General features: G+C 50.6%; 5 protein-coding genes and 1 non-coding gene across 6 annotated transcripts; 3 read left to right on the top strand and 3 right to left on the bottom strand.

Annotated features, from left to right (window-relative positions):
• Window positions 1-644: 644 nt before the first annotated feature.
• Window positions 645-1,770, top strand: CLUP02_01764 (DnaJ domain-containing protein; the record flags this gene model as incomplete). The annotated part of the gene is made up of 2 exons (XM_049280801.1): window positions 645-1,182; window positions 1,238-1,770. 2 exons carry the CDS (start codon window positions 645-647, stop codon window positions 1,768-1,770), a joined length of 1,071 nt encoding a protein of 356 aa, XP_049136758.1.
• A 618-nt stretch (window positions 1,771-2,388) lies between these two features.
• Window positions 2,389-2,462, top strand: CLUP02_tRNA024. Its single transcript has one exon. It is a non-coding gene; the product is annotated as a tRNA-Asn (tRNA).
• CLUP02_01763 (uncharacterized protein) lies at window positions 2,424-4,210 on the bottom strand (the record flags this gene model as incomplete). The annotated part of the gene is made up of 7 exons (XM_049280800.1): window positions 2,424-2,679; window positions 2,725-2,756; window positions 2,819-2,986; window positions 3,053-3,195; window positions 3,502-3,692; window positions 3,857-3,968; window positions 4,039-4,210. 7 exons carry the CDS (start codon window positions 4,208-4,210, stop codon window positions 2,424-2,426), a joined length of 1,074 nt encoding a protein of 357 aa, XP_049136757.1.
• Window positions 4,211-4,353: 143 nt separating this feature from the next.
• Window positions 4,354-5,634, bottom strand: CLUP02_01762 (uncharacterized protein; the record flags this gene model as incomplete). Its single annotated transcript, XM_049280799.1, has 5 exons — window positions 4,354-4,533; window positions 4,743-5,192; window positions 5,298-5,392; window positions 5,440-5,507; window positions 5,576-5,634. The coding sequence occupies 5 exons, from the start codon at window positions 5,632-5,634 to the stop codon at window positions 4,354-4,356; spliced, it is 852 nt and encodes a 283-aa protein (XP_049136756.1).
• Window positions 5,635-8,866: 3,232 nt separating this feature from the next.
• On the bottom strand, window positions 8,867-9,662 carry CLUP02_01761 (uncharacterized protein; the record flags this gene model as incomplete). Its single annotated transcript, XM_049280798.1, has 2 exons — window positions 8,867-9,064; window positions 9,432-9,662. The coding sequence occupies 2 exons, from the start codon at window positions 9,660-9,662 to the stop codon at window positions 8,867-8,869; spliced, it is 429 nt and encodes a 142-aa protein (XP_049136755.1).
• A 498-nt stretch (window positions 9,663-10,160) lies between these two features.
• CLUP02_01760 (uncharacterized protein) lies at window positions 10,161-12,932 on the top strand (the record flags this gene model as incomplete). The annotated part of the gene is made up of 1 exon (XM_049280797.1): window positions 10,161-12,932. The coding sequence occupies one exon, from the start codon at window positions 10,161-10,163 to the stop codon at window positions 12,930-12,932; it is 2,772 nt and encodes a 923-aa protein (XP_049136754.1).
• Window positions 12,933-14,694: the final 1,762 nt, after the last annotated feature.

The raw sequence follows: 14,694 nt of genomic DNA, 5'->3' as shown, positions 1-14,694 counted from the left end.
CCTTACCTCGAGGTAGGTACCTTAGCTCATTCCCGTATTAGTGACATATGTTATCGATAAGAAGAGACCCTGCTCGGATGAGTCAGCCGAGCCGCATACCCAATCAGCTGGTCCGTGGTTCCGGGGCGTCGGGCGAGTCTCTCAATTTCGACCTCCATCGAGTGGATTGGAACTTGGTACAGTGTCTTGTTCCCCCCATGTTGGCTGGAATTCTCGCGACTTTGTCTACATTTCTTTCGCTTTCGCAAGATAGTCACGCGATTCCCTCCGACGAACACACAGGATTGTTCGCCACTTTCCGGGCTCATTGACGACAGAGCCCCGAGTCAGCGAGCTATTTGCTGCACCTGGTGCGGGGGAGCATCGCATCAGTAACGTGGGCTCTTAGCCTTGCATCGCCTATCTTGCCAGATTGGCAAAACCCACCAACGCAGCATCGCATCCTCCAACGACTGCGCGCACCCACGGCCGCAAGGAGTCTCGATCCAAGCCGCACACACTCTGTGTGCTTTTATACGCAATACCGTCAATCGCAATCATTAACTTGATTCCGACCATCCGATAGACGATTCCTCGATCTTGCCCCGGCAACCACATCACCACACCAAAAAAAAGAAAACACAAACACACATACACACCAAACCATGCCGAGCGCAACAGCCTCGGGCGCCGACTCAGGCGGCGGCGCCCGCAACCGCGAGCACAACCAGGGTAACCAGGCCCGCGCCTACACGGTCGACCAAAAAGCCGCCGTCCTGCGGATCCGGAAATGCTCGCCGACGGCCTTTTACGACATCCTCGGCCTTGAGGAGGTGAAGACGACGGTGACGGAGAGCGAGATCAAGAAGGCGTACCGCAAGCAGTCGCTCCTGACCCACCCGGACAAGAACGGCCACGAGCACGCTGACGAGGCCTTCAAGATGGTCAGCCGCGCGTTTAGCGTGCTGGGTGACAAGGAGAAGCGCGAAAAGTTTGACCGGTTCGGTACGGACCCCGATTCGAGATTTGGGCAGGCACAGGCGCAGAACCCGTTTAGTGGATTTGGTAGGCGGCAAGGCGGCGGAGGGGGAGGAGGTGGTGGTGGCGGCGGTGGTGGTGGGATGGAGGAGATGACGCCTGAGGAGATGTTCCAGCGCTTCTTTGGCGGTGGTGGGTTTGGTGGTGGACCTTTCGGAGGCGGAGGTAAGAATGAAACCATTTCGAGAGACTGGGCGATGAAGCTAATGATGGCGCGCAGGTTTCGATACGGGACCTCAGTTCGTGTTCAACTTTGGCGGCGGTCCGGGTTTCAGGGTACACCAGTTCGGCGGAGCGCGGCCGCGGAGGAGACCGCGCGAGGCGACGGAGCAAGAAGGAGGCGGGCTCTCGACGCTCATGGGCCTGCTCCCGATCCTGCTTCTCTTTGTCTTCCCGCTCATCTCCAGCCTCTTTAGCGGTGGCGGCCCCGCGACGCCGAGCATCGTCTACGACAACCCCAAGGGCGCCTACACGCTGGGGCGGACGACGCCCAAGCTTAACGTCAAGTATTTTGTTAACCCCAAGGAGGTTGAGTCGTTTTCCAAGGGGAAGCTCAGCCAGCTGGACCAGACGGCGGAGAACAACCTGGTCAGGACGCTGCGGTTCGAGTGCGAGAATGAGATGATGGCGAGGCAGAGGATGTACGATGCGGCGAGCGGGTGGTTCTTCCAGGACCCGGATAAGATGCGCAGGGCGGACGAGTTCGAGATGCCTTCGTGCAAGAGGCTGGAGACGTTCCGTGTGGGCAGGTAATTAATGCGTTTAGGGGGATCTGTCTGTCTGGTGATTACATCTTTAAGAGGAATAGAGCGGATGAGGGAGGTGGGGGAGGAGGCAAAGGCTTTGTATGAAATGGAAAGGGAGCTCGGAGAAGCTGAGAGACGCGCCCGCTTCACTTTTTCTCCGTTTGGCGTTTTCTGGGGAGAACTCTTTGAGATTCATAGCATTGTTGGGAAACTCCGCGTCGGGCATTTTCTTTCTGCCTTTGGTCCCCTTCTTCGTTCATCTGTCGTCCTTTGCGATGCAGATGCAGTGTTCTTTTCATATATTCCTTCCCCTCTTCACGCCCTGAGATGCCTTTTTGTCTCTCACCCTCTCACCCTCCCATCGCAGATCAAGAATCGACATATTACCCGGACTATCATGATTACTGCCTCTCTTTTCTTCAACCCATGTCTGACCTGTCCCGCACCTTGCTGAAGTGGAGGTCCCTTTCTCGCAGTGATCCACAACCCCAAACTTCGCCTAAGTCGGTCGGCGTCGGCCCTTTGCTGCCCACAGATTCACACGATGTGCTCGACTTGTCTCTTAACCCCCACAACATCGTCGGACCCTCAACCAGGAGCTCCAGCAAGCTTCCCTCCTCAACTATCCCCGATAGCACAATTGGCTAGCGCGTCAGACTGTTAATCTGGAGGTTGGTGGTTCGAGCCCACCTCGGGGAGTTCTTCAGTGGTTAGAGTCCATACGTTCGGTTGAGAGCTGTTCTTTTGCATCTGTTCTGTTTTGTTTTGCACTGATTTCGTGTTCTGGTGATTCTGGCTGAGAGGCCATGTCAAATTTTGCTTGAAGTGAGAAATTCGGTTGGTTTGAAGCCACCGGCTTGTTTTGCTGTGGGACTTGCATCTTTTTGGGGTGGTTATGTTGATGATGTACTGGGTACTATGAATGAGTAACTTGTGTCGAGTTCTCAGATACCTAACCTACCTAATGTTTAGCAAAATACTGCCAGAAATATACTGTGAGATGAAGAGACGCCTCTTCGGAAGGGCAATCCAGAGTTGTTTCATTCCGACATTACAGTGGGCGACATAATGTACAATTTGAGCTGCGAGTCGGAGCCCAGACGTGCGCGTCTTCTCTCTATGCCTGTCTCATCAAATCCAGGGCGCAGATCCAGAGTCTCGAGGAAAGATAGCGGGCTAATGAAATTTGGATGCTTTCCCCAGAACTTAGTCGTGCGCCAGTGCTATAGCAGTGTCACTTGGGGACCGCATAGTAAGAAGAAGCTACAGCCGTTTCATGCATCTTTCACGGCGACGACGGAAGCGAAGGGAAACGCGATTTCTTTTGCTGCTAGACCCTCTTGGGAGAGCAAGATGTCCCGAGCGAGTTGAGGTGATTGATTGATCAATTCCCGAGAGTCACTACTGCGCCCGAAATATCTCATATCTCGGCCTTCGTCAGAGATCAAGGACAATTATCGAGCTTGTTTCCCGCCCCCCCCCCCCCCTCCGTTTTTCTTTGATAACACTCTCTCGATGATATAATCAAATATCGTGCTGTGTAGCTGTGTAAGCGTTAGTTGGTCTCTTGGATCATCGCATGTCAGGACTATCGCGACAAAGCTTTTCTCACGAGGTTTCAGTATAGCAAGCGGCATGAATTGAGTTGGATGGTTTGATTCTCTTAAAACCCCTTCTACAAATCCGCCACCAGAGCTCCCGTTAGCGATCTCTTTTTAGTGATACTTTGACAGCTGACCGTGCTGCCGTTGATCCCGGAGAAGAGATCTCGGCACAAAGCGGCGTCGGTAGTAAGTTCTGCACGCCTCAAAGGTAAATATCTCCCGGAACCGGACCGCCGGGACGTTACCTATGGGCATCTGCGATGTACCCACAAGAAGGGCAGAGCGTATCTTCACGAGATATAGAAGGCGCCACCTCTGATAATGCCTACATTGACAGAATGATCTATGTGGTTGCTTAGCTTTACTCATATAACGACGCCATCGGCGAAGAAACGTGAGCGACAAGTGTGCCGAATTATCTCACATCTCAAATCCAAGATCTTACTATAGATATTTACCCCTAGAACGCCAAAGGTCTGTGGATGCCACGTGAATACTTTGGGAATGGATCGACTGCCGTCGTGATTGATGCCGCCCGCCGTCTTCCAACCTGTCCCTATCCTTCCGGCCGCCGGGTCATCGACTGCTCCGAGAGCGACACCTCAGACTTGTGCCTTGCTTCCCGAGAGGAAAATACCCGAAAAAGTAGGTAGGGCTAGCTAATTGGTCACAATCTTTCGACCCCGGACTCGGAGCAGGGCAAAGTTGGTCTCGTGACTCCTGGGCCTCGCAAGTCTCTAGTCCTGACAGCCATGGGGAGCATGCTGGGCTCCAGGCGCTGGAGAGGAGGGCAATTGTCGGGATATGCCCGGTTATCAAGGGTTGAAATGAGAGGAAGACCATTACTTTGTACAGGACTCAAAGTGGGAAAAGGTTTGTTTAAAGTTCACACTGTTATATCGAGGCCTCTGTTGACTAAAAACTCTTTGCAACCCCAAGTCGGGACACTACTCAAGAGAGAGCATTTCTAGTTGATACCGTGAGGCTCATCTTGATGTATATGAGTAAGAGTAAGAGATGAATTGATGCCAAGCATAATGGAAGGATGGAAAGGTGTCAATGTAAGAACTTTGCAATTTGGCGTGTCCGAGTAAGCAAAAGGAGGCAGATGCGTTAAAACTCTCCTCATCTAGCGTCAAACCGTCCCATGCGGCCACGAACGGGCTCTATGGGGCATGTTCGAGAGAGATGCAGTGCCGAGGGAAAGAGTGGACTTAGGGTGGAGGTGAGATCGGAAATCGAGATAAAATCGAGCGACATTGATTCCCGGAACAAGGTTCACAGGCTTAAACGATGGCCTTAATGTTAGTAAAGCCACCCATAATGCTCCGAACGAGATTCATGCTTCGAAGGGGGGGGGTCTCCTCTCATGTACGCCTGCCGTGGCCTGCCTCGTCAATGGTAGGAAACCTCGGTAAGGAGGTTCCCAAAGCTGGACGTACAGCGTCGGCGACTCCCATGGGCCATAAGGCCTTGTGGTAGCAGCCGGCGTGTCCCCCGTCTTTGACCCCGTCTTGAAACGGAGGCTCGGGCCTTGACGAGTTGCAAAAAGGGCTGAGGGTTGTGTGAACTGTGGGTGGGCTGTATGCGCGTATACAAGCCTCCGAGCGAACATAGCTTTGACACTAACTGGTGAGGCGTCACCAACTAACAGCTGGCTGTTAAGGCATCGTGGGCACTTCACGCAGCTAGACGGCGGAGGCGTTGGTGTTGGACGGAGAGGCGGGGTCTGTCCCTGTCCGTTAGAGTCACGGGCACGGAGCACCGGACGGCGGGCTGCGTCATTGCGCGGGGAGCACCCATGGGAGTCGGGAGTACGTACCGTCTAGTGTGTGGCTGAAGCTGTAGACGCCACAAGTCTACCCCACTGGGTAACGGCGCGGGCACTTCTTTTCAAGGGTACCGTTTCTTGCTTTTTTCTATTTTCCACCTGTTGTCTCTGGATGTTCCATGATGATTGATTCAATCTGGTCTCGGCCGTCTGCGTCAAGCTGTAGATGTAGGCATGGATCGACGAGGACGGCTCTTTCATTTGCTGCCCAGTCGTATCTCGGTATCGCAATGCCGTTCACTGAGCATCAGACAGCAGGCGGGTGGCTGGCGGTGTACTGCGCGCGTGCTGATCGAGTGGACGCGCAAGCTTTCGGCGACAGGCTGTGCCATCTTACCCGATAGTTTTGTACTTATTAACGTGAAATTATCGAAGACAGCTGCGAATGGTTCATGGCCATTGTCGTCGTCACCATGCGTGTACCGAAATTTGCCATGTCCGCTAAAGAATCCCCATGTGTACGAGTTGTGGTTTGTCTTAGGGCGATGATATTCTGCCACCAGCTGCCGCTATTCTGCTACTAAGTGTGGCTACGGCCGCTATACGACCGCCGGTCTCGGGTATATATATAAGCTAGGCTCTGCGTAGTTAGCATTCGAATAAGTTAAGCTAATTAGAGGCCGTTAATTAACTTATAATTAATTAAATTATTTTAGTAAAAAGTACGGTAATTAACGAATTAGCCTAATTAACTACTTAATTAACTATTTAATTAACTACCTAATTGACTGCCTAATTAACTGCCTAATTAACTACCTAATTAACTACCTAATTAATTATTAATTACTTCGTATAGCCTATAGCCCGTAATTTAGCGACTTCTTTTATTTTAGCCTCGTCCTTTACTTTAGCCTTATACTTATTAATAAGTCTATCTATCTCGCTTTTTATTATAAGATTAATATCGTAAGTATAATCCTCGTTAGCTAGATCCTATAATACGTCTAATTACGTAAGATTACTAGTTAATTAAGATCGCGACTTTATAAGTATTAGCGGCCGAGGAGCCCCTATAAGATTAATTATATTACCGTTAACTACGTTAATTACTTCGTTAGTAATAGCTCGTTAATACCCCTGCTATATCTTTATACTAGGCTCGTACGTATTAAAATTATATATAATCTCGAGGCCTCGTTAAGTAAAGGTAGCCTTACTTAGTACTAAAGATGCCGTTAATAGTAATAGTATTAGTATAAGTACTACTTTTGCGCATTTAGTAGCTTTTTTATATTTAAACGCAAAGGGCTCTTATCTAGAGGAGGTACTTAGATCGACCGCTAGCTTTTTTAATTTAAACGCCTTAGTACCCGCTATAATTACTATAATACCCGCTATAAAGCCCTATAGGCGACCCTTACCTCGGACTTATAGGGGATCGAGTAGGGGGGTAAAAGTACTATTATTAATAATAGGCTCTAAGCGTTACTAGAACTAGTATAAGTAGATCTCTTTTAGTAATATTAAAGTACCGTCCTTAGTATATTACTAAAGGACGTAGCGGTAAAGTAGCTTATAAGTAGTTCGAATTAAGTAGGGTACGTACTCTCTTAACGGCTTTTTATATAAACCTAAATTTAGTTATTTACTTAGCGTACGGAGTTCTTATAAGAGGTGCCTAAGGGTATTATAATATATATACGTATGGACTTTTTTTTAAAATAATCCCGTAGTAGTGCTTAATACCTTAGCCTAGCGACGGGTTTAGTAAGCGCTAATTATAGCCGCTTAACTTACTTAAAAAATAACTAATTCATTAAATACGGCTTTAAGGTCGCCCGTATAATAATAAATTCGTACTTTAATACTCGCGTATAAGGATTCGATAATTAACGTAGTTATATAACCGAAGTACTTAATTTAGTTAACCTAAGTAAGTACGATTTTTTTATACTACGGCTTGAGCTAAGTATTAATAACATAATTAATTACTACCGCAGGGTACTTAGTAGTTTTAAATTTAAATAATTAGTCGCGGTATATAGCTATTAATTCGCTATAGAGGAGATTACTCTAATCCGTAAGGAATTACTAAAAGTAAGGGTTATGTATAATAATACTAGTCTCGTCCCTCGTAGCTGGGCCGAAGTAGTACCGGGTCTTAATTAGTATATTAAGGTTAACGTACTAGCGGTAGAGTATATATAGTATTACTTTAAATTAGGTATTATTATTAAGGGCGTTAAGTAGAGCAATCTCGCGATCTATATACGTAACTTATAAAAAGGGAATTTCGTAGGCCCGGAGTAATACTAATAGCTAGTTAATAGCTTAATAATAGTTAGCTTCCTTTTTACTAAATAAAAAACAGCTCGCGACTTAAAAAGTATAACTATCGTTCGTAGCTCTATAGATATTAAATAGCGGTATATTAAATCGATTAGTTTTATATATAGAATTTATTAATAGAATATCCGGATGTTATTAAAATAGGGAAATCGCGGTAGTAAGTACGATAAATAAGCTTATAATATAGCCCGCGTTATTACGTTAAAAGCGGTATTAGTATTTTATAGAATTGCGTAATTAGTTAAATAATTACTTAATAAGGGATCTGCTACCTAATTTATTATAGTAGTAAGTAGCTAGTATATTAAGTATATCGCGGTTGACGATACTATTATAATTACTACTTTCCGATCGGAGGCTCGAAAGGATTTAAATAGGTCGAATGCCCTTATTCTATTAATTAACAATTTAGTCCTTTTTATTATATAGTAGCGCGTAGCGGTAATACGTAAAAGCGTTAGTATTATTAAATAAGTAGTTATAGTAGTTACGGAAGGTACTAATAACGGGACAGAAGAGCTAGTTGCCGCTTAAAAGGCTAGTAACGATTTACTAATAGTAGTTTATAAACGAGGTTAAGGATTTGCGACGCTTATTTAAGTAGGTTAACTCTACGAGGCGTTACTATTTTTAATTATAACGCGGGCTATAAGTATAGTAATAAGTAACGGTAGTTAGTACCTTAGTAAAGGGTTTATATTAAATAATTCGGACCGCAAAGCTAGCTTTATAAATAGCCTCGTTAAGTACTATTCTAGCCTTAAGTAGGTTAGAGAAGCGCTAATTATAAAGTAAATAGTCGTACTCTATATAACTATAATTATTATAATTAACGGTATATTAATAAATAAAAGGATCGTTAACTTCGTAATTATTCTCTTCTTATAGTATATTAACGTTAGGAATAGTTTTAATTAGTAGTAGCGGTAGTAGTAGCGACGGTAAGGTCGACGAAGTAGTAGTTATAAATAAATAAATAGGTAGGTAGGTAAGTAGGTAGGTAAGTAGGTAGGTAAGTAGGTGGGTATAGGTAGCTAGGCTCCGTGGTCGGAGGCAGGAGCGGCCGCAGCTACACTTGGTGGCGGGATATCGGCAGGTGCTGGCAGAATATCATCGCCCTTGTCTTATCTTCCAATGATGGTGGCCATTGGCCCGTGACATTTTGGCCCTATGCGAGCTGCAATGCTTTGCTATGTTGTAGTAGGTAGGTCTCATATGATTCCTGCATGTATGCTGTTGCCTGGCGATTCCGCTTTGTGTAGTCGGTAAGCGACTCGAGGAGGTATCTAAGGATATTCCCACGGGGCGAAGTCTTGCCAGGGCCAGTCAACGAGCATGGTGGAATTGCCGCTGGCTCTTTGCCGCAGGTGTATGTCTTCTCACCATGCCTTCAGCGCTCTACAGACTGCGGGAGAGCTTCTGGTGGCAGCTGCGGTACCCTGTCCGCGTAAGTCGAGGTGCTTGTGCCGCGCCGGGTCTGCGTCCAGGGGCCCACTTGGTCGTGCCGCAGCGGAGAGGCGATGGTACGGAGTTGGTGGTGAAGCAAGGCGGATGGTGTTGTTGAGGTCCATGCCTTGCTGAAAACCCAGTATCAGGGATTCGAGGCAGCAGTGGTAGGTGCTGAGAAGCGTTTGTCCCAACTCTTGCGCAGTTCCTTTGGCATCCCTTCCATCCAGTCAAGTGATGTGCGAGATGAAATTGTCGGGTCCTAGTTCTAAACGTCGAGGTGCAGTGCTGGGGAAGAGGTTGGCGGGAAGAGTCTCTAGAAGAGATGGGGGATCCGGGACGAAAAAAGACGTCAAGTCAGCAGTACGTTCCCAAATACGAGTAGAAGTACCTACCTTACGGAGTACCTGTACCTCTCCAGTTAAGGTACCTCAAACTTGGGAGGAGGTGGTGGTGGGGGATTTTGGAAGGAGCGAAACCTGAAAGTGTAAGGCGCACCGCCACTTCCATGTGCGTGCCCGCCCGCAATCCGCGAGCGTTGCGCCGTGTGCTTGCGTCCCGACGGGTTGCGTGGGCTTTCTCCGTTACGACGGCTGCTGAGGTGTACGAATACAGTGCAGTGATGCTCCTGGTGTATTCGTCCAGTGTCTGCACTAGCACAGGTACCTTGTCAGGGCCACTGCTTGCTCGTTGCCGCCGCAGCTGCTGCAGGCTGGTCTTGGCTCCCATTGAGGTGCTCTTTTGGCTTCCCAGCAAGTTCCGTTCCAAGGTTCCTCAGACTCTCTTTCCTGCAACCTCCAGACATTTGGCTTCATCCTTTTCGGCAGCCTGTATTTCACAGCGTTCGGGATACACCGGGCTTCAAGAGCCTGCCGTTTGATTACCCATTCTGCCAAACGGTTCCGGTATTGCCGTTGGTCGATTGTCTCTTGTTGGCCGCTGATCGCTTCCAGTGCAATAATTGAGAGGTTTCTATTCACAGCCCACTACGAATGACGACACCCACTGGACCTTCAATCTCACCTTCACCTACGCCCTCGTTCACGCCTAGCCGCTCGCCGAACACCCTCGACCACATCTGCAGCTCTCCCAGCCGCAGAATTTCGCCTAAATCGAAGATATTCTGATTTCGCGTTGCTTCTATTTGCTTGCGACGAACGACAGCCGCTCTCACGAATTCATTCCGTTACAACCACCCAAGTCCGAGACCTCGGGACCCTCGTCGACATGGTTACCCGCAAGCCCGTCCCCAACGAGACCTCCCTCGACACCAACGCTGCTGTCCCGCGGGTTGAAGACATGCGGAAAGAGCTTTGGAGCGCAACCGATTCTCCTTCCGACGTAGACAGTGTTTGGGACGATGCTCCTCAGCAAAGGGGCGCTGCAGCTCTGAACCAACAATCAATACCCCAAGACGTTCCCGAATCTCTGAAGCCCGGCGGGGTCACGGCACAGGCCCCCGAGATGACCAACGGAGTATGGAATGACGTTGACGGCCACCAACCTCAAATCGCCAGCGAGACAAGAAGCGAGTCCAACGAGATCCCATTGGTATTACGGCCAGGAGCGCCACCTTCACGGTCCGACACAAACCCGTTCAAGCGCAAGGAAGTCCGCGACGACTCAAATCCAACATCACCGCCCACCAACGGGACCCCGACGATGCCTCCGGCGCAGCCGCTCTCGCAGATGAGCACCGGCGAGATCAGTAATAATCCATGGCAACCTGCCCTCGACCAGCATGCTCAGAGAGCTGCCGCCGCCAGCGCCCAGCAGTCTTTGCGTACTCAAAATAGCGGAGAGTCTGAGCGCGATGCATGGGCTGCAACGCAGGAGCCAAAATTGCCCGCTATTTCGACCTCTCCAGCACTGCTATCGCTCCCCTCAGAACCTACCTCACCGGCATGGGACGACTTGCCGGAGAATCAGAGCAAGAAACCACTGGAATTACCTGTAGCCTCCATTCCCAACGATGCAGTTGCAGACCAGAATGCCTGGGACGACGAAGGCGGACAGAACAAGGGCAAGGGAAAGGCCCCCGCCCCCGCTTCCGTTATCCCTCCTCCTACAGTCGAAGACGGGCCTATGGATGATTGGAATCTCATCGACGTCGAGCCGCCCGCTGGCCCTCCGCCGGGCAGATCGCAAATGCCGAATCAAACGCACGACAGGCCCGATCAGGTCTCCGACGACAAGGTAGCGCCAGCATTGCCTCCGCGGAACGACGACGAAGAGCAACCTCCGCGCCAACCCCCACGCCCTGTAGACGGCAAGGCCGAAACATACCAGATCAAGAACGTCCGTTGGCACGATCACAGCGCGGATCAGAACCCGCGAGTTTCGCCCATCCTCGTACAGAATGCTAATGGCCCTTGCCCTCTTCTTGCCTTGGTCAACGCGCTTACACTTACAACTCCATCGTCTCTATCAGAAACGGCCTTGATAGAAGTCCTGCGCTCTCGAGAGCAAATCAGTCTCGGGTACTTACTGGACGCGGTCGTCGATGAGCTGATGAGGCGAACACAAGAAGCTTTGCCTGATGTATCTCAGTTGTATGCCTTTTTGAAGGGTCTTCACACAGGAATGAACGTGAATCCACGTTTCGTTCCCACGCCTGAAATCATCAAGGCCTTTAAGCGCACTTCCTTGACTCATTTGCACCCGACCGAACGCGACGACTTGATTCCTGGAACCTTCGAAGACACTAGAGAGATGGCGCTCTATGCTGCTTTTGCTATTCCGCTTATCCACGGGTGGCTGCCCACTAAGAATGATCCGGCTTACCCTGCTTTTGAGCGCCAGGCCGCCTCTTTTGAAGACGTGCAGACGCTCCTGTTCCGAGACGAGGAGCTGCAGGAAAGGTTGGGGGAACTGACGGAAGAGGAGGAGCTGGTATACTCAGACATACAGTCGATCAAGGCGTTTCTGGAGACTTCAGCCACACAGTTAACGCCATCTGGACTCGAGGTCATCACAAAGGCCATGAAGCCCGGCTCTTTTGCCATTCTGTTTAGAAACGATCACTTTTCAACGCTGTACAGGCACCCTGCTACACAGCAACTCCTGGTCCTCGTCACCGACGCAGGCTACGCCACACACGACGAAATTGTTTGGGAATCCCTAGCCGACGTGAATGGCGAACGCACGGAATACTATTCTGGCGATTTCAGGATCGTGGGCGGGGAGCAACCGCAAGGGAACTCCAGGGGACAACCTACTTCGAGGAACAATGCCCATAACCGACCGAGAATCGACACTAGTAGTGCCAATGAAGGGGGCTGGACTACTGTGCCCGGCCGCGGCCGCAACAAGCATCTCGAGGCTCCGGCGCAAGGTGACGAGATGCCCCTGTCGCCCAATCATGAGCAGGAGGATCGAGATCTTGCCCTCGCGCTTCAGTTACAGGAAGAGGAAGAACAACGCCATCGGGCAGAGCAGTCGGCTCGCCGGCGCGAGAGTCAGCTTAGCGAGCAGTATATCGAGCAGCAGGCCAGATTGCAACAAGGGCCCACGACTAGACGTGCAGCCGACAGGCAGGCTGCCCGAACCGGCACCGGTGCACGCAGCAACAGCAATGGCAACTCGACTGCTTCTCGCGGTAGCCGTCGGAACTCTAGCACTAATGTGAGCAGTGCTGCAGTACCGCCCACGTCGGGTCGGCAGCCTGGGCAACCGCCGCAGCTGGTGCGACCACTGGTTCCGCCGACGGTTCCTGCTCGTCGACAAGGCGTGAATCGGCCGGCTGACGAAGGCATGGATGATGCCCCGCCGACGTATGAGCAGGCGCAGGCGGCTGCCAAGTATGAACCACCTCCTGGGCACCCTCACCATCATGCGAGCAGTCCTGTCAATAGACAAGGCAATGGGGGTGCTGGACCGTCATTCCCGCTGTCGCCCTCGCGGCCAGGTATGGGCGGCGGTCGCGGGCGCGTGCTGGGACCCGGCGGCGTTGTAGGAAGTTCGCAAGGTGGGAGGGAAAGGGATTGCATCGTAATGTGAGCAGAAGAAGCTCCGGTGCTTTTTATGATTGCGGCGTTTTCGTGTCATTTGAATTCTTGCGCAGAGCATGGACAGACTTCGACTCTGACAAGCAGAGTTGACAAAGCTTTTTGCTGTACAAACATTTCCTCTCAGCGGGCGGCGTTGGAAATAGTGGCTTTATAGGATCGATAGCTGATGAATGGAAGAAGAATCATGGCCCTACAGCTTATGTTGGGATCTCTAAATATTCTTGTGAAATAAGTCAACAAATAATTAAGGGACTTCTACTCCGTAGTTTTTGACATGTTCCTGAAGCTGTGGTGGAGGCTGCAAGGGGTAGCTGTACAGGATGCTCAGGAACCTCCCCGATTTGCAGAGCAGCTCTTGCAACCCTACCAATTGCTAAGGCAAATGGGGAAAGCGGTCTGGCAAGCCGTGGCTTCAACGCGTCGCAGGCCCAAGACCCGGAGCTCCCGCCGCCAATTCCACCCAAGCTGCTTGATGTCATTGATTTTGTGTCGCACTTTCCACATACCTACAATCAACGGTGGAAAGCTTGGGAAGGAGGGAAAGCGCACCACGCCACAATACCTTGTTCTTCTGTATTCCCTTGACTCATTCTACTCTCTGCTACTCTATTTCCTCTATTTCTCTGCAACTGGATCGTTCTTTACCAGTCGAGAAGGAACCGAAAATGCCCCTGATTGAGGGGTGGCTCCCGCCGACGCGGGAGAACTGGCAGACTATCACTACTGTGTGGCAGCTTTCCTGGCCTGTGGTATGCAACAACAACTCCCTTGAGCCATTTGGTCAAAACAATCGTGGCTAACCTTTGCTGACTTTTCGATGTTTATATAGTTCGGCTCTCTGCAGTATGTCATCAATTGGTACGGCATGGGCAAGACCTCGGTCACGAGCCGCCTCAACATCCCCGGCCGCCTGGCGTGGTTCCTGATGGAGATTCCGGGCGTCACGACGTTGTTGTACATCATGAACACCCTGCCGCGACAGGTCGGGGTTGACGATCTGCCGTGGCAGAATAAGGTGCTCGCTGGGTTATTTGTACGATCTCCCGCCCCTCTTCCTGATTGCCTATCACTAGATCTACGTCGACTGACAAGTGGGCGCCACCGCAGACCATCCACTACGCCTACCGTGCCGTCCTATTTCCGATCCTCCAACCCTCAATGTCCCCGATCCACGTCGTCGTCGCCTCTTCGGCCGTCCTCTTCCAGCTCATGAATGCGACATGCCTGGGAAGCTACCTCGCCGCCTACGGCCCTACCACAGCCTCAGCATGGGACTCTGCCCTCGGCCGCGGCGGCATCGCGCAGTTTGCCGCGGGCATTGCCGTCTTCCACGTCGGCTTGACGCTGAACTACTTCCACGACGAGGAGCTGCGCGAGATCCGCAGGACGGAGCAGCGGCGCCAGGCCAAGATTGCGAAGCAACAGAAGCTGGATGGTAATACAGATATGGCAAAGGGCGTGGATAAGCATTATCGGCTGCCTGACACGATGCTGTTTCGGTATATGCTGTACCCGCATTACTTTTGCGAGTGGGTGGAGTGGTTTGGGTTCTGGATGGCGAGCGGGTGGAGCGTACCCGGAAGGGCGTTCTTTTTGAATGAGATCTTTGTCATGTTTCCGAGGGCGAGGAGCGGGAGGCGGTGGTATGTTGGGCAGTTTGGGGAGGAAAAGGTTGGGAAGAAGTGGACTATTATTCCGGGGGTTTATTGAGGGTCTGGCTCATTGGATAACTTAATTCCATGCGTTGATTC

This window comes from Colletotrichum lupini, chromosome 1 (genome assembly GCF_023278565.1).
Source record: "Colletotrichum lupini chromosome 1, complete sequence".
Taxonomy (NCBI): Eukaryota; Fungi; Ascomycota; class Sordariomycetes; order Glomerellales; family Glomerellaceae; genus Colletotrichum; species Colletotrichum lupini.
Note: the sequence above shows the minus strand (reverse complement) of the source record. Positions and strands in the feature narration are given on the sequence as shown.